The 17,951-nt window shown below is 45.0% G+C and overlaps 1 protein-coding gene across 4 annotated transcripts in view; it reads left to right on the forward strand.

Moving 5' to 3' along the window:
• Window positions 1-8,704: 8,704 nt before the first annotated feature.
• B4GALNT3 (beta-1,4-N-acetyl-galactosaminyltransferase 3) overlaps window positions 8,705-17,951 on the forward strand; it is a 64,349-nt gene continuing 55,102 nt past the window's right edge. For 3 of the 4 annotated variants that reach the window (XR_005956552.1, XR_005956553.1, XM_041484327.1), the window contains exon 1: window positions 8,705-8,968. Coding sequence is in view for 1 of the 4 variants with exons in the window: in XM_041484327.1 (XP_041340261.1) it covers window positions 8,827-8,968 (142 nt within the window). In the remaining 3 variants the exon portion in view is untranslated. The other variant, XM_041484329.1, reaches the window with a different exon arrangement.

The raw sequence follows: 17,951 nt of genomic DNA on the forward strand, positions 1-17,951 counted from the left end.
TGGTTTTAACCTAGTTGGAACAAGCCTATCTGATTTAATATGGTGGGAAAAGATAACCCATTTTAGAACTCTTCTGCAAGGATGAGCAACATTCACAAGGATTCTGAATGCTTGGTGGGGAGGGAGGTACTACACCACTGAAATTCATCTTCTCTTCCCCTTCCTTGCAGTTTTTTTAACACTCAGAGGAAGCCCATAATAAAGGGGACCTAGTATCTTGCTTAACCACCATATTATCTATTTCTGTAGCTCTAAACAAGATCATGGTTATGTGCAGAGAAATCTGGTCAGCCTTTGCTACAGCAGTTGTTGCTACTGAGCTTTAAACAAACAGGGGTGGAAGAGCAGGTGCACAGTTGCTAGATGAGACCTGTAACTGTAGCTGTATATGGTGATTGTCTTCATACCAGACATCACAATTCTAGAAAACAGATGAAATCATGACAAGGGTTACAACATGGCTTCAGCCCAGTTTATAATTGCAGGTATTCATGCTTTTACTGTACCTCCATAAATCTTGTCCACCTTGCAGCCTGAGAGCAGATCTGTAGTGGAGAAGGGATTTCAATGCCTCTGTTTCCTACTTTGGCTTTTTTTTCCTTGTTTCTGAAGTATATACCATGTAGGCTACTAGCCCTTCCTTCCCCTTTGAGAAGAACTTAGTGTGTGAAAATTCTTTTGGGTGTGGAAGTGGCCATGCAGATCCTCATGTAGTGTTTCATAGGTAGATACGGAAAAGATGGATGTGAAGGTTTGGAGAAATAACAATTGTTTATTTAGCATCAGCTAAATCAATGCAGGAGGGGAAGTGCCCTTAAGACACCCGTACCCACATCAGTTGTCTTAACCTTTTTGTGACAAGCTTGCTGTCTCTTACGGTCCTGTACTGTGGCTTTTATTCTGTGTGTGTTCTTGAGGGCAATTGGTCACGGACTTCAGTGTCCTGAGAGTCTGTCCCTGGGTGCTGAACTACACTGCAGCTTGCAGGGGGCTGTTTTACAGGATGTTGCACTGATCAGTTGAGCTGAAAATGCTGAACTGTTCAGAAACTGGTTCATGAACAACTCGGGTGCCAATGTGATGTGGTCAGTTAAGAAGGATATTTAATGCTCTCCATCATTTAGTCTCCTAGCTGACTTGGATTTTCATAGAGAAATCAAGCTAATTAAAGTGAGTTTGTATGGGAAATAACATACTACTGGTTTGAAGATATCAATCCTCTCACAGGGCTTAGAAGGCTGCTTCTGAAAATTGCTACATAATGAAACCTTAGCCACTCATTCAGCAGGATCCATCTACTTAAATTTAGCTGATGGGAACCTAGCAAAAAGGTCTCTTGAACCTATAGAACCTGTTTGTTTTCAACTCTTCCAAGCTGAAGCATTGCCTGTGAAATGACATTTTCCTCACTTGAAAGCCATGAAGTGTGTCTGGATAAAGACTTCAAGCTTTGGTATTCAGGTTTGTAAGACTGGGAGGAAGTATTGGGGGAAGAAGGATGTAAATGTTTAATTTCCTGTCTTCCTTACCAATATTCTTTAGACTTGAGAAAGACTGAACAGAATAAGATAACATTCCTAATATATCTGCTAGTGTATCAAAATGCAAGTGCAGTTTGAACATGATTCTTAATATGTCACTAGGCTATGAACACTTCCTATGTGAGGGGGTGGGAGGGAAATTACGGTATTGTTACTCTGTAAATCCATTTTATTTGGAAGCTTTGAATATTTTTCCAAGTGCAGGAAGTGCAAAGTATTGTACAGCTCTTTCTGTGTGACATCACGTGATCATGTGAAGTGTTGCCAAAACAAATGGGGACCTTCATGCCAAGAACTGCTTTAAAGAGCCAAGTGCTTCTTACCACTGACAACTACCCCTTAAAATGTCAACAAAGCCTTATTGGCATTTTCAAAAGGGTTTTCTGGGAGAAGTTCCACTACCTTAATTACTTATATTTTTTCCTACAATTTTTGGATAGAAATCAAAAAATAGCATTTACTTCAAAGATAGATTAGCTTTTGTGGTAATTGAAGTTAATAATGTGTGACTTGTATCATTTCAATACAGCTAATGCCAGGTTATGAGTGTAGGAGGACAGAATCTGAAAGATTTGCAAAATGTCTGCCTCTAAGCTTAGAGAGACTATACTACAGAATTAAAGGATAGAACTGGACAAATGTTCTTCTTGTGAGCCAAGACACTTTAGTATTTCTTGCACAACTAGGAGAAAAATGAGGAGCAGGGGAAACCTTAGTGTTAAGCTTCATTTAAGTAAGGAAGGAGTGCCTACTTTTCACAAGGAATGTTGAAATATTAGTTAAGGCACAGAACCACAGATGATTCAGAGGAAGAGAAAAGGTTGTGCAAGAGCTCATTTTGTCTTGCATTAAGAAGACAGATTAATATGTCTCTTGAAGACAAAAAAAACCTACCAAAGGCCTCTCTATCCTAGCAGGGCAATGCTGAGCAACAGCAAGTAGCCTGAACCTGAAGTAAATTTTAAAAAGGCATACATTTTTAGCAGGGAGATATAGTGCTTTTCCCCCTTACTATAACAAACTAGTTGTGGAGATAGAGATGGAGAATTTGTTATCTTCAAATCAAAATATTATTTCACCTCCATTAACTTGTTTTAATAAGTTACTGGGTTTGACCCATTAGAAATTAATGAAATATAATGACATGAGCTAACAGGAAATAATTTAGTTATTCCTTCTGGCTTCAAACCTGTGATGTATATGCAGTACTTGTTGGAGTTTTTTAGTTTTCATGCAGTTGCTTTAATTATAGGGACATGCTGTGTCAGCTAACTCTGCACAGCAAGGTTACACAAGGTAAAACAAAACCAAACGAAAAAAAATCATCTCTCATGATCTTCCTATATCACAATCTGCAGTAATTCTCAAGTGAATTGACGCTGTGACTACTCAGGCAGACCAACAGTTCTCATAGATGTTAGAATAAGTCTAAATAGTTATAAGAGTATATGCTTGTATGCAGTGGTTATATTTAAATTGCTTATGTAAATAGGATTAGCACTTCAGAAACACATACATTTTACCACTGTGGATGGACTCTCTGGGCAGCCTGATATTCTGGAATTGAAATTTTTCTATGTAGGCCAGGAATTCTTTGATGATCAGTATTTTTGAGTCTAGCTGGGAGCAGCATGCCTGTGTACTTTGTTCTGGTAGATCTGTTCATACTCATGCAAAGGGATGTTGTTCAGACTTTTAGTTAAAGCTCACAAATGCATTTAATTTGATGTTCTAGAATGTGTTTGTGCCTGCTCAGTCAAAATCCTAATAAAGGTGTCCTATTTGTCCCTATTCAAAGTTGTATCATAGGTCATGAGTATGCTATGGACATTAAGGGTTTTCTTTCTATTTCTTTCTAATTTTTCTGCAATATTCTGCTTTTCTATTTTATGGTTGCTTTAAATTGCAAGAAAATATCCCCTTTACTCCCTAAAGAGTTTTTCTGAAGTGTGCAAGTCTAGCTGTAGAAATATACACATTTTTTAGCCTGCAGACTGGAATTATGCACCAAAACATTCTTGGACATAGTATAGAAAGTGTGAGTGGTGGGAGCTGCAGTGATTCCTTTTGTTTGCTGTCATTATAAGCTTTTAGACAAAAAGAGCAAAGTTTGGATTCTTAGGTTGCATCAAATGTTAAAAACCTATTGTCCAAAATGGGCCATCAGAGGTAGCCAATATTTAACTCACTGGCAGGAAACATCTCTACTATGACTGAAGTATTTGAGAGGAGTGTAATGGACTTCTGCTATCTCCCATTTAGCACAAAATGAACTGTAGGAGAAAGGGCATCTTTGAATGTAGAGTGACTGCCCTTCAAGCAAGCTATAGAAATACAGCTTGAAAAGCAGAGCCCTCAATAGGGTTGCTGTTCACTTACACTGACTAAATTGCATATTTTAAGAATTGTGATGCTGTTGGACTTGGGACAAATGTGTAAATTAAAATTATTTGGGTTTATTCAGAAAACCCAGAAGGGCTTTTAACACAAGTGCTTCAGTGTTAAAGCAAGACAATTATTAACTGCACAGACATGAAGGGGTTCACTCTTGAAATGGGTTTGATTTTAATAAAAAGCTCAGGATTTCCCTTGGTGAGGCATGTCTGGGATGTGCCAAATGTTCCTGTATTGATTCAGAGATCAAATGGCTTTTTTTTTTACTGTAAACATTTCTCTCAGTGTGGTGTCCCTTCTAAACCATCCAGTACAACAGTTTTTCCTCTTCAGTCCTAGCTTGGGTGGACAGATGTCTACAGGGAATGCTGCTCATCTTTGTGGTCTGTCATGTCTCTGATAACATGACTATGATGTGTCTTTGGGACTTCTTGAAAAGCAAGGATGATGTGCACAGTCACTTAAAATATAAACCAAGTATTATTATGTTTAAGACAGGGGAAAGAAGAAATTATGCAAGACTAGATTGAAAACATGGATTTCCCAAATTATCAAATACAGACATTCATCTTTCATTATGATAAATATCTAAAACCTGCAAATTCTCTTGAAAGTTCTCAGCTTAAAGTATACAAAAACTTTTTTCAGGAAGTGCAAGTGTGTGCTCCAGATAGCAAGAGATGATTCTGATGTGCAGAAAGCAATTTAGGTCAACTCCTGGGGCAAGTCCTGCAATCAGGAGGTGTTCCTAGAGCACTGGCTGAAGTTCACCTGAAAATGGGACCTCTTGCCAGCTGAAAAGGAAGGGCAACAATTTCCATGGAACTTTACCTGGACAGTGAGGACTTGAGAGCTAAGGAAGGAGTCATGCAGTGAAAAGACACAATCATGAACAAGGCTTTCCACCCAGACAGCCAAGTGGTAGGAGAGCAATGGGATCCTGATCCTGTCAGTCAAAGTCATGGCTGTGTGTGCAGCAAGAGGAAGTCACAAACCCCAACCCAGGCCCTACCATACAAATTCTGGCAGTGTAATTGTATTGGTAAAATATCAGAATAAAACAGATGAGACTCCATTTTCTTCATGGTAGAAAAGGCTATTCTTTACTCATGTAACTCGTTTTTATACAGTTTTACAGACCTTGTGTGTGACTCCAATTGGTTAGGAGCTTTCGTGCCAGTTTATTGGTTAATAAAAGGTATTTTACTTGTCAATCAAACCTCTCTACTCTTAAATTGTTTACATATTTTCTTTACTGGTTCTCATGGGATAGATTTAATGTTTGTGCAGGTGCTACTGATTTTCACCCAGGAATAGGTTGTTATATTAATGAACTGTTCACACCAGGATTGCTTTCACATGGAAACTTGCAAACTGCTGCCTTGACAAGGCTAGCCACTGATACAACAGAGCAGAGCTAATTTTATGAGGCCTTTCTTTAATAATTTTTCTACCTTACTGCACCAGTAAAATATTGCCATGGCAGCACAACCCCCTGTATCAGCACCACTTAACTGAGCAAGGAGGTCCTTCTGCTGATAGGTTGTTAATTGTGGGGCTGCACCTATTCCCTTACAGTGATGTTCAACTTCAGCATTGCCAGGGATTTTTCTGGGATTGCTCCACTGGTAATGCCTTTTAGAGCCAAATCAAATCCTGAGGCACCAAAAAGAGAAATATTGGGGAGCTGCCTTCAGAAACTGCTTATTCCTCTTAGAAACACTTCTGTCTCTGAGCCATTTCTATGAAGAATGTTGAGATGAAGTCATTGTTTGTGCTTCAGAGCATAGCTGAGGTCAGGAAGAGAAGCACGGAGCCACCAGGGTGGTGAAGTCTAGGGACAGTTGGGTATCTTTGGTGTGGAACTTGTAATTAGTGTTGAAAATCGCACAAGAAGAAAGAAGGAGCAAGTGGCAGATAATTGAACCTTTGGGGAGCCTACAGAGAAACAATGTTGGCATGGAGCTAAAAGTGATTTACAGAACAGAGAAACAGTTGTTAGATATCTAGAAGCAAAAACATAACAAGAAGCAGAGATGCTCAGAGTTGTATCTAGAGAGGGGTGAGCCAGGAGGAACAGGAGATGTGCATTAAGTGCTGCACTTGTATCAAAGGCTGCTTTTATCATGAGGGAGCATAGCCAAATAGAAAACAAACAGCAGCTCAAACAAAGCCAAAAAACACTCCTGTTGGCTCCTCTGGCAAAGAGTCAGTTTCTTTGAAGTGGGTATTCAGGGTAGGCTGGGAGAGATGTGTCCTGAAGCCAGCAATGTCCAATATTCAGGGATGGTCCATCAGGCAGGCAGCAGTGTCAGCTCCTGTCAGAGCCACCTCCACACACCACGGGCCCTGCTCCTGTGTCACCACCTGCAGCTCACCTGCTGTCCCTGTCCCTGAAGGGCTGGCCCAGCAAGCTGCCATACTGCACAGTGAGGAGGAGAGAGGTGGAGGTCTGGGCACGCACTCCTCTCACTTGGGATGCCTGAGAGTCTGAGACTACAAGACTGCTATAGACTTGAGATCAAAACAGTTACGTGAGGTGGTTTTGAACATCACTGCCAGAATCTTATTCCTGAGTATCTCTTCTTTCTGCAATGAACAAGTGATCCAAAATAAGTTATTTTTAAGTATAGTGCAGAGCTGTTCAAGTTTATGACTTCACTTTTTATTACACATTCAGATTAATTTCATTCTTTAGTACTGTTCTGCTGTAACTGTATTGTAACAGATAGTAGCACGCCACAGTAATTTCCTTAAGCTTTTTCTCCAGAGACAAGAGCTTTCCTGTATCACAGCACAGTTCCATCAGGAAGAAGTTTGTTTCTTTAGAAGTCAACAATGCTACTGTTTGCTTTTACTTTCTCTTTTCCCTTCCCTCCATTTTAGTACAATGTTCACTAGAGAAAAATGTGATTACTTATTTTAATATGCAACAAAGTGCAGTTGTTATTTTTGAAGCGTAAGGTTGTTCATTTAAGAAATGCAGACAACTTTCTGCTAAGAATACATAATTCAGTTCTCATTCTTTAAATGGTAAACAAAGTTAAATTTAGATCTGTATTTATTACACACTTTTCTTAGTATTTTCTGCCTTTTTTGGAACACACATAAAAATTTGGTTTATTTCTCTCATGCTGGATAAACCTCAAACTAACACACCACCAAAAAACTCTAACAGTGTCATGCCCTCATGAGAGTTCTGCCTTGTAATAATTCAACTGCACACAGTTTCCCATTTTTAGTTGTGTGCATACTGGTGGTGTCTGGCTATTGGCAGCTCTTTCTGTTTACATTGGAGGAATTATCCCCCATTATTCAAGCTCGGATGATGGATGTGCATCTGTGACCTCAAATGGGGTAGGAAGGAGGAACACAAGCATTGCATCCTCCAAAGCTGCACCACGGACCTTGTCCCAGGGAGGCTGGGGAAGTCCAAGGACAGAGCCACTCACCAGGCTCCCCCACCATGGGTTTGTTTCCAACTTGAAACACGTCTTTTCAGCTTTGCCATGGGGTGCAAACCCTCTGGCTGTGCTTTTCCTGAGCAAGAGAAATCTCTCCAGCACAGAGCTGAAGGGAGATGGCTCTGAAACCTTTGTGAGACATTCAAATAAAGGAGACCTCTTGTCCCTTGGTCCATCCCAGTTGTGTGACAGGTGACAGCAATGTTTCTTGGTGCTCCTGGATGCTGGGAATGTGCTGTTCAGCATTTGGTGCCCGGGACTAGGGATGCTGCTCCAGCTCCCCAACCAGTGCCAGCAGTCTGACAGTGTCAGCCTGTCCCTGCTGGGACTCACACCACTATTCTGTGTCCCTCAATGTAATTTTAAAGGCTTTTGGCACATTTTTAAAGCTAAAGAACAGCAAGCATCCTTTTGCACAGCCTCACGCTTAAGCAGGCTACTCCTAAATTGGGGTCTCAAGAAAAAAAAAACCAAACCAAGAGTACCATCATTTCATTAATTTTAAAAGCCAACTTCAGCCTGAGAGTTTCTGTTCATGGTCCCACACCGCACAGGAACTGCATCTGTGCAGGAGCGGAGCTGGGAAGGAAAACAGTTGCCACCAATGACCCAACACGCACATCACACCATTCCCTCTTTGGAAAGGGGTATCTCTGGACTAGCTCCCCAGTTGGATACATGATGTACGTGCCAGATGTTATCTCCCATTTTCCTTCACCGAGGAGGAATGCAGTTTGCAGCCTCCAAGACAGCTTGGTGATGTGAATGAAACCAACAGCATGGCAAGGACTCTGAGAAGTCACTCCAAAAGCGTGCTTGAAACACATAATGAAGCAGCAGTTTCACCCAGGGAAGGTCCTGGTGTTTCTGTAAGCCTCCGATATCCTACCCCTGAGGGGTCTGACGATGTAACATCGCATCTGCTCAGCTGCTTCAGAAAGCAGCTTTGGAGGCTTCACCAGCCCTCTTCCTCCTCACCGAGCAGTGCACTTCCAATTACATACACCTGTTGCACCAGGTGAACGACACGCTCAAATGGATTCAGCTGTGTGTAGTAACAGCGTTAATTTGAATCGTCCCCTCTCGTTCTACTGCCCTCCCAGCAGAGCAGTGAGTTACCATCCCGATCCTCACCGGCGGCATGCACCGACACCCCTGCAGGCGCGGAGAGCGGCTCTGAGGGGGGCACGGAGCTCTCTCTCCGAGGCCAGGGCGGGCGCGGCGCGCTCCGGCGGCGCTGCCCGGGGCCTGGCCCCGCGGGGCGGAGGCAGGTGCGGGGGGCGGCGGCAGAGCGGGCCGGAGCTGCCCCCGGGGCGGGCTCTGCGCGCACCTGGGCCCGCCCCGCGCCGCTGAGGGTGGGAACGCCGGGGTCGTGAGGCCGGAGCCATGGCCCGGGGCGGCGGGGGTCCGGCGCCCTGAGAGGCGCCATGCGGGGCCGGCTGCTGGCGCGGCTGCGGCGCCGGAGGCAGCTGAGGCTGCTGCTGGCCCTGGGCGCGCTCGCCCTCGGGCTCTGGGCCGCCTACCTGGAGCTGGTGGCGGCGGCCGGCGGCGGGGCTGCCCCGGAGCGCAGTGAGTGATCCCGCGGGGCTGAAGGGAGGGAAGGGAGCGGGGGTCCCGTCCTTCGCAGCCCGGGCACCCCGCGATCCTCGGGAGCACGGCACGGGCTCCTTCCAGGCCGGCGGGGAGCGCGGGTGAGCGGAGCCCGGGAGTCGGAGCGGGGCTTTGGTCCCGCTGGGGCTCCCCTTGCCTGCTTTTGGCCTTCCTTTTGGCTCTCACCCCCTCTCTGTCGGGAGACCTAGCCAAGTGTGACCGTGCAGGAGCTGTAGAGCCCGGAGCCGCGGCTTTGAGCTGTCTCTCGTTCTTGGTGCGAACCTGTAAGGCGGCAGAGATGCTTTGAGCGCGGCTTTGATGCGAGGAGAAGCGGCTGCGGAGCGCGGCCGGAGAGGCGCGCTGCCCGCCCGCTAACGGGCTCGCTTCGTGCCGGCGCTGGGAGTGCAGCGGGGCTCGGGAAAAGTGCAACGAGCTGCGCTTTGCTTTCTGAGGCAGAGGAAAATTCCGTCAGTGTCGTGTGGCTTTTTGTGCTTCTCTTTTTTTGAGTTACAGAAAAGTTTCGAATGGGTCGCGGTTTTGTAAAAGCGTGTGGTGTTGCTGCTGTTTTTTAAACAGTATCAATACTTGGTGCTAACCTAATTTGAAAGTGTGTTCAACTACGTGTTAGTGTTTAACTTTCCAATATATTGATCCTTTCATTACGTGTTATAAACCTCACAATTTTTACTCCCACGAGTCAGGCTTGGTTTCATTCTTAAAGCTTTGGAACTGTGGCTGTGCCAGGAGCACCGTGAATGTCTACTCCCACAAAGTCCATTACAGGACTTCAGCTTGTATATTTGTTCTGTATTATGCATGATATTAAGGTTAAAAACACATATTTATTGTTCCAGCGGTGTAACAGGTCTGATTTCTTTGGCTAGAATAAATCCTCTAGTAATAATCTCTTTTTATGCTTGGTGAAATGAGAAGATGAATTGCCCTGTGAGTCTACTTTGCATTACATCTTTCATGCACTCTCACCATGCCTTTTACTGTATATTACTTTGGCTAAACCCCACCAAAAATGCTTAGAGAAGATTTGTACAGGTGGGCAGAGGGCTTGTGTAGAAGCAAGGGAGAAAACAACTGAGAAGTATTTAAAATAGCCCCTCTCTCCTCATAACCATTGAGTCAGGCGTTTGGAGATGCACAGCTGATGGTCCTTTCACTGCCAGCAATGCAAAGGGAGAAGGAGGGGGTGGGAGAAATGGGCTGAGAGCATGAGGACAGCAGAGATGCACAGGAGAGGGCTCAGAAAACAACTTTCTTAGTGAATTGGATTATTTCTCTTTGCTTTAAAACAGGGTTATTTTTACATCTCTGTTACAAAAGTCATTCTGTTTTAAGACTGAAACTGGAAACAGTGAGATGACTGCAGTTACTACCAACTAAAACAGAACATGAGCAAAATAATTGCATTATATTAAAGTTCAGTTATATAAAATTCCAGATTCTCTCAAATCCACCAGAGACGTTGCTGCTCATTGCAAACAGAAAGTATTTAAATGCTGCTGGAAAGGGTGGGAGGGTAAAATCCTCTGGCAGGCAGTTCCTCATGGCTCAGCATCACAGGGGGCTGTGGTCACACTGGGCACTTGGTGTCATGTTTTCTTGGCCTTGTAGCCAGAATCCTGGAACCTGCTAACGGGAGGAAGGTTAATCTGTGACCTTCCCCACCCTTCCTCTTGCCCTACTGCCTCTAAAAGCCTGTTTTGTTTTAAGGGAAATCAGAAATCTGAGCAGAAGACAAATAGTATTTGTTTTCTTTTGGCTGTTAAAACTAAGTAATATTTTCTTCTTTGGGGAGAGGGACGGCTGTGTTTGTGGCTCCATGTGGTGACTCTTTCCAGGATCCCAGGAAGCTGAGGGGGGAGTGACTCTGGAGCAATTAATAGTTTTTGCCTTGTTTCTGCCTTGTTTTCTGTTGCATGTCCCAGGTGGGAGCCCTGTTGTAAGTCACTCCTGGGACCGAACAAGAGCTGCCACACCAACTTAGCTGATGCAACAGCCTTCCCAATTATTAATGATAAAATACAAAAGCTCTTTATTGAGCAATTTTTCTAGACAAAAGGCTAAAAGGCTCCTCCATTGGGGCCAGAAAGATGAAAAGGTGTTGGGCTTGAAAGATCTACAGGAGATCACTGTTTCCATCTCCTGTGCCTGTAATGGAGTTTCTTCTTGCCTTCCTAAAAGGCATTCTAGTACAGCCTGTGTATGGAAAGCCAAGTTTGTTTTTCTCTTTCCAGAGAAGTGAGTCTCCCTCTTGCAAAGCTGTAAGGGCTCAGAGAAAATATTACTCTTCCTCTCAGCCCTGTATGAGATGGAGCACAAGCCCCTGTGGTGCCCCCACACCATCCCTGCTCTCAAGTCTGTGTCTGAGAGCAAGTCTTCAGGCATGGTGGATTCTCCTGAGCCTTGTGCTCCTCTCCTCCTCTTACCCCCGGGTCAGAGTGTGCTGGAGAGAGCAGATGTCAGATGCCCAGGGATGGGTGTTTAAGTGATGCTTAAAAACTGGGGCCTTGACTGTCCTCTCTTGAGGTGTTTGCAGCTCTGCTGTGCAGCAAAGTCAAGCATATAAAATAGTTTGGATAAAATGGAACGAGGAGTTTAGGAGAATATCCTGTAATCATCAGTATCCATTGGCATTCGTGATGCTTCATCACCATGTGCTGGGAGGTCTCTGGCATGAGGAAAACTTTGCTGTAATGCTGAAGTCAAAGGTGGTGAGGGATCAGCCTGAGGTGCAAAACTCGTGTCTGGTGTACATCATGGCTTGGGATTTCTGTGTGCCAAAGGTGATCTGGAAAGTTGAGCTTTCAGGGAGGTTGGGATGGGCTGGACAGGCACAGAGGACAGTATGGGCTCTTGTGAGTGATGACTTTCCTTTGAAGGTGATGCTGAAATGAAAAGTTGGTCAGGTAAAGGAAAATAGCTTGTTTTTTTCCTTGTGATGTGAGTGTATTAAGGTGATACTCTTACATATTCTTTCCAGGGAGCCTTGTTGGCAAGACTGCTCATGGGTAGGAGGGTATTTCTGTTGTTGTGGGGTTTGCCTTCTGGTTATTTTTTTTTTTTAATTGAGCATGTTTGTCTGGTTTGCTGCTCAATAGGTGTTTATAGGAATCTTAAACATGTTTACAGCTGAGTGAAGAGAAACAGGTTGCTGTGAGCTAAGATGGGCACACTCTCCTCACGTGGAATGCAGCCTGTTGTTCAAAACAAGTTGTAACAGGCAGGACACTGCCTCCCTGCCAGGAAACCCAGAGAGCTGGAGACAGTCTATTTACTCCTGCTGCTGACAGTCACTAACCTCTCCAGAGTGGGCTCTCCACTAGGAATGTTTTCCTCATCTTTATGAGCTGCTACACAGCACACTTTGCTCCTGCTGGAGATGGGGAAACTTTATTATTTAAAGGGTGAATGAGGTGTTGGGGAGGGAGAAAACACAGAGGTCCAGAGAGTGAGTCCTGCATCCTGCCTTTACTGCTGTAATGCAGGGCAGGGAGAGGTCTTTGCTCAGGGAAAACCCTCATCCCAAAACACTGTCACTTCCCTAGCTGCTGCAGTGCTGTTTGGATGGAAGAAGTGGTGAGTCTGACAACTCCTCCTGCTCCCTCTGTTTTTCTCTTCTGTGCCCAGCAGTGCCTCATCTTGCCCACCAGTTGAGAAAGGTATGACTGAGGGAGTGAGGCTGGTGTCAGTGGGCTGTGTTTGCAGGCAGGATGTGCAACAATCCCCCTTTGCTCTAAAATCTTGTGTCAGCGTGGTGAAAACAGCCCCATCCCTGAAGAAACTTGGAGGTGAGGTCATTCCCAGCCATTGCTGTGCAGAATCTGGTTTTTTCTGCTGCAAAGACCATGGTATTTCAGGAGTCTATAAATCATTTGCACTGATTTTTTTTTTTTTTTTTACTGCAGGCATGTGTGTTGCACTGAGCCAGGCACAGGGAAGGTGTTCAGGATCAGGTTAGAATCCTGGGAGGTGCAGCTTGTAGGAACAGAGAGTTGGGGGCCCCTTTCTTAACTTGCCCTTCCCAGCTTCTTCGACCTACTCCCGTTCCTCCACATTGGATTGTTGTGAGTAAATAACACTGAGGGTGTGTTATCTTCCTATCTTGGATTGTGGTAGTGGTTTGTGTCTCTTAGGTTTTCAGACTGCTGCTTTGCTAGCTCAGGAGTGCACATTCCCACCCTCTGAAGTGGAAATAGGAGGGGTTCAGAAGAAACCATGTACAAATCAAGAAGTCCTTATGGCAAGACTTCCAACTCCCCAGTATGCACATCTTCAGTATCCCTTTGCTTTCCCAGAGCATTAGCTTCTTGTGCCTGCACCATGGGAACTGTAATCTTCAGGCACCCAGGCCACTAAAAAGCAGTGCAAGTTTCCCAAGTATTGATGTGAAAGGGCAGGTGAACGTGTTTGTAAGAGAAGAGTGTCTGCCAGCAAGGAGAAGGACATTTAATGTAATGTATCAACTTCCTCTCTCTCCTCCGTGCACAGACACCCTGAGGAGCACACCTACACCTGCAGGTTCCTTCACATGCTCACGGGCTGGCTCTTGCAATCCCTCACACGCAAGCTGGCCTGCCTGGGCACGCAGGGTATCGCTCTCTTGCAGAGCTAATTACCCCCAAGGTTCGTTAGTGCTCGTGGGGAGAAATGGGGCCATGTGGTGTCTGAAGTATGTGTTTTCTCCCTCTGCAAGCTGTTAAGCCAGGTATCCCCCTCAAAGCACCCCCTCCTGGAGGGAGTGTCTGTGCCATGAAGCCTGCATGTGGTGTTTCGGTGCTTAGAAGGACACTTGTGAGGCAGCACCATTCCCAAAGCACATTGTGGGCCTGTAGCTGTGGGGAGAGGGATGTGACCTGCAGGCAAGGCAGGGGTGCTGCCAGGGAGTCAGGGTGACCAGAGGGGCTGGGGCATCCTGCTCTGGTGTGTGTAAGGGGAGCCAGCATCCCCAGGCCCATGGTCACAGCGCAGACTGCTGTCACAGGCTCCAGGGGAGAACCCAGGCTTACAGGGAGCAGTGTGGATCACCCTGTAGCTTGGCTGGGAGGTTCATTGATGCAGCAGCTGGGGAAGCCCAGATCTCAGGGAGCTGTGCCATGCTTGTCCTGGGCCGGTACATCCCTGCACTGCTCCTGGGGTAGGTGCTGCAGGTGGGTTGTGAACCTGGTGCTTTCACACCACTTGACTTCAAGTCAGGTGGGTGTTGGTTTTCTTGGAACTTGGCCTGCAGTTTGCCTGGCCTCGGCAGGTCCCCAAATAATTTGCCAAGATTACATACCGCCTTTATAAATAAAGAGTTTATTTATAAATAAATAAAGAGTTAATTTATAAACTCTTGTGTAATCTCTTCATGTACTCATGTTAATTATGACAGATTTATGTAGTGGTGTGCCAGAGCAGCATGTATTCCTGCACACACCTTCCTGTTGTGAGTTGGGCTGGATTAGAATAGCTTGGATCTCACTGGAGTGCTCTCCTGTGAATCTCCCCCACACCACGGGAGGAGGGTAAGGAATGATGGCAGGGGAATGATGCTGTCTTCTGGAGATGTTTCTGTGTGCTGCAGTAACAGAGAGGCTCTGCCTTCTCTCACCTGCAAGTCCAGGCAGATGTGAGGGAAGATGGACATCATCTTCCATCTGGTGGTTTGAAATTACTGACATCTGCAAGATGGAGAAAGGCAGGATGCTCTCCTGAGGACAGAGACTGCCTTGTAGGTTCTGGCACTTGGGAATGGAGTAATTATGGGGTTCTTCCTCCTAGCCTCAGGAATTTATATATTTTGTTGAGTTTCCCTTTCCTATTTGTTCTTGCTCTGCACTGATGTTGCCTCTTGCAGTCACTTCCCAATTCCACTGCTTTTTTTTTAGACTTGCAGTAATAGCTGAGAAAGACTTTCCAGAAAAGGAAATAAGCTGGCTGATTTACATATGGTGTGAGATTTCAGAAAGAGCCATGTGCCTTGGGTGGAAACAGTTGTGAATCTGGGCCTTGGATACTCACCCTTTTCATGGTGTTAGAAATTCATAGCCTGTATGTGTCATGAGCCAAGCCAGAGTACACTGGGATCTTGACCAGAGCTGCTCTGTATTTCTGCTTTCCTGAGATGACTTTCCCATGCCAAAGTGCAAAGGCCTTTGATGTTCCTGATCTGGAGAGAGTGATGCTTTAAGATGCTTTGATGGTCTGGGATTGTGCGGCCTTAAGTTTTCCTAAGACATCACAGGAAAATAATTCATATTGCCATAATAAATAATTTCAATCAACCACACAGAATAATAATGTTCAAGCAGTCAGTCTTTAAGATGTTGACTCATTTTAGACAGTCCAAAGATTTTGGGTGGACTTGAGTCCCTTTAAAGCATCAGTGCCCATAAAAGAGCATTAATTCTGATTTTATAGTTTCCTGCAGTTTAGTTGGAAACTGCAGCATTCTCTATTTCCCATTTGAGTTGTCCTGGGGTTTTTTGCGGGGGAATAGAGGTCAATGTGCCTTTTGGTTTTTTTTTTTTTTTTTTTCCCCAACTTGTAAAAGAAGGGGATTAAGCTGTCACAGATTACTTTGCAGTGTAGGTCTGATACCTTTACATGGCAAAATTGTCACGTCTGGAGCTGTTTTTTCTTTTCTGTGTCACTGTTTTCCATCAGAGATACAAATGGTAATTCCAGGCCTTTGCATCATCCATGAGGCTTTCCTTTCTTACTCCAGTGACCTCGATGTTAATTTCTGACAGTTCAAATATTCTTTGTTTGTTTGGTTTTTTTATCAGCTGGAAATTGACAGCCAGTGCTAGTCAGTAATGTAAAAACACTGAATACAGATCAGAGGCTGACTATAACAGGCTTGTGTTATCTTTTTGACTTTCTTTTCCTCATGTGTTCTGAGTTGTGAGCATTAGGAACTAGTAGCCTCACATGGCAGCCTGTGTTTCACTGAAATATGTAAATTCACACTCACTGAACAGTAGTTCATTGTCACTTGCTGTTGTATTCCATTCACCAGTAAAAATATTTTATATGTCATTGCCTGTGATGGCCACAGAATTGCCTAGTAGAGCTCTCCTGGAGTGGGGATAATTAATCTGCATTTATGATAAGTGTATTTTTTCTTGCCATTCTAAATGAATCTTTTTGCCTTCCTTGAAGAGGCTATTTATTTATTTCCATGTCATTAGTGCCATATATTTGGTATTGGCAATTCTGACAGCTTTCTCAGAGCTGCCACTCATTTGAGCCTGGTTAAGATGTCTGCAGCCCTTCTTGTAAATACTTCATTTCCTAAATTAGTTTTATTTATATTTCATAATTCAATTTTCTGTAAAATTGCAGTAGTCATGTCTGGGTGCTATTAACCCCATCTGAGCTGCAGAACAAAATTTATAATGGGCTGAGAATATCCTGTCCAGACCACCCTGTACTAATAGCCTCCATTACCTGCTGCAGCAGCTCACTCTGCAGTAGCTGCCACTGACAGTCCATGGTTTCTTGTAAGCAGGCCAGTTGGGAGTGGTTTTTTTGTTTTCCATCAAAAATGAAAAATAAATAATCTGCTGAAACCATATTTTTCCATCAAACCTGACTGAACTATAATTTCCAGAGGTGTACCTTGGTAATAATTGTCTGCTTTACATAAGGAGTAAATAGCAATTGCAAAATGAGGCTTCTCCCTTGTCTTAAAAACATCAATGCATGCTTGTGTCAGGGTAAATTCTGTGAGCAGCAGTCTGTACTCTCACACCAATGGGAGGGAGTAGTTAGTTGCATCTACTTGGGAATTCAAAGTAACAGCCAATCCAAGGGGTTAAGAACAAAGGCATTATTAAGTTCTCTCCCAGCTCGTGTGCTGCTTCTTTTTCTTGTTAGGGGAACAACAACGACAACAACAAGGCAGTGAGAAGGTTTGTTTTTAAATCTAGAGTAGAGCAAGGGTGAGCCTTGAACCTCTGTGGGATTCCTGTTGTGCCAGCACAGTGGCCAGAGGGAGGCTGAGCCCCATCTCCCTGGGGACACCTCTGCTGAGTGGGGGGAGCTGAACATTTGCAGGGAACTGCATCACTGGGGGGTCACAAAGGACCACATTCCCCCTCCCTGTTGCCCAGAGTATTGTGGGCACCATCCCATCCAGGGAATCCCAGGCATGGGCTGAGGAGGAGGCAGGAGCCTAAAGCACCCGAGGGGAGGTGGAGGGCAGCCCAGGAGGCAGCAGAATGGTGTGATCCCCAGGAAAGGGGCCCTTCACCCCCCCCCCCCTTTCCCCCCCCCCCCCCAGCCTCTTCCTTCTCTCACAGTGGATCATCTTTCATGCCACAGGTATCCCAGCTTCCCAAACAGCCATCCTTGGCCTCATGCTGTGAGCCACCTCGCTGCCTTCTCTTCTGGACCCTATAACCACAGGAACAGTGGCTGCTGACCCACAGCTTCTTCAGGTTCCGAGGGTGTTCAGAACAGAGGTGGAACACAGCAGCAAGGCAAGTGGTTGCCCACTTTTTTGTGGGAAGGCAGATAGGGACACAAAGGAAAAATGAGAGATGCCATCAGGCAGGTGGTAGCAATGTAAATACCTGCATGGATCCAAATTCATATGTGTTCTAGAAAGATTTTCAGCGCTAAACACAAGGCTGAACAGTGGTTTGTGGAAAAAGGTTGTGTCAGGTTGATGCTTGGTTTGTCTCCATGTGCTGGCTGGACCACCAGCTGTAACCACCTCAAGCCCCAGAAGTGGTTTCATCATTCTCTCCCCTCTCAGGCAGGGACAAAATCCTATTTATACAGGTGTTTAATTAATAAGGACCTAAGCATCCTGGGTTTGTGGGATGAGGAGCATAGCAGAGCTTGTTTCATCACCTTTTTTTGCCCATGTGCCTTGGTGCTCTGTCTCTGTCACCAAGTCCCAGGGCCATTTCTGATCCTGCTCTTTTTTAGCTGCTTCCTCAGTCAGGAAGAACTCTCT

The sequence above is a fragment of the Pyrgilauda ruficollis genome, unplaced genomic scaffold (assembly GCF_017590135.1).
Source record: "Pyrgilauda ruficollis isolate IOZ18807 unplaced genomic scaffold, ASM1759013v1 scaffold66, whole genome shotgun sequence".
NCBI lineage: Eukaryota > Metazoa > Chordata > Aves > Passeriformes > Passeridae > Pyrgilauda > Pyrgilauda ruficollis.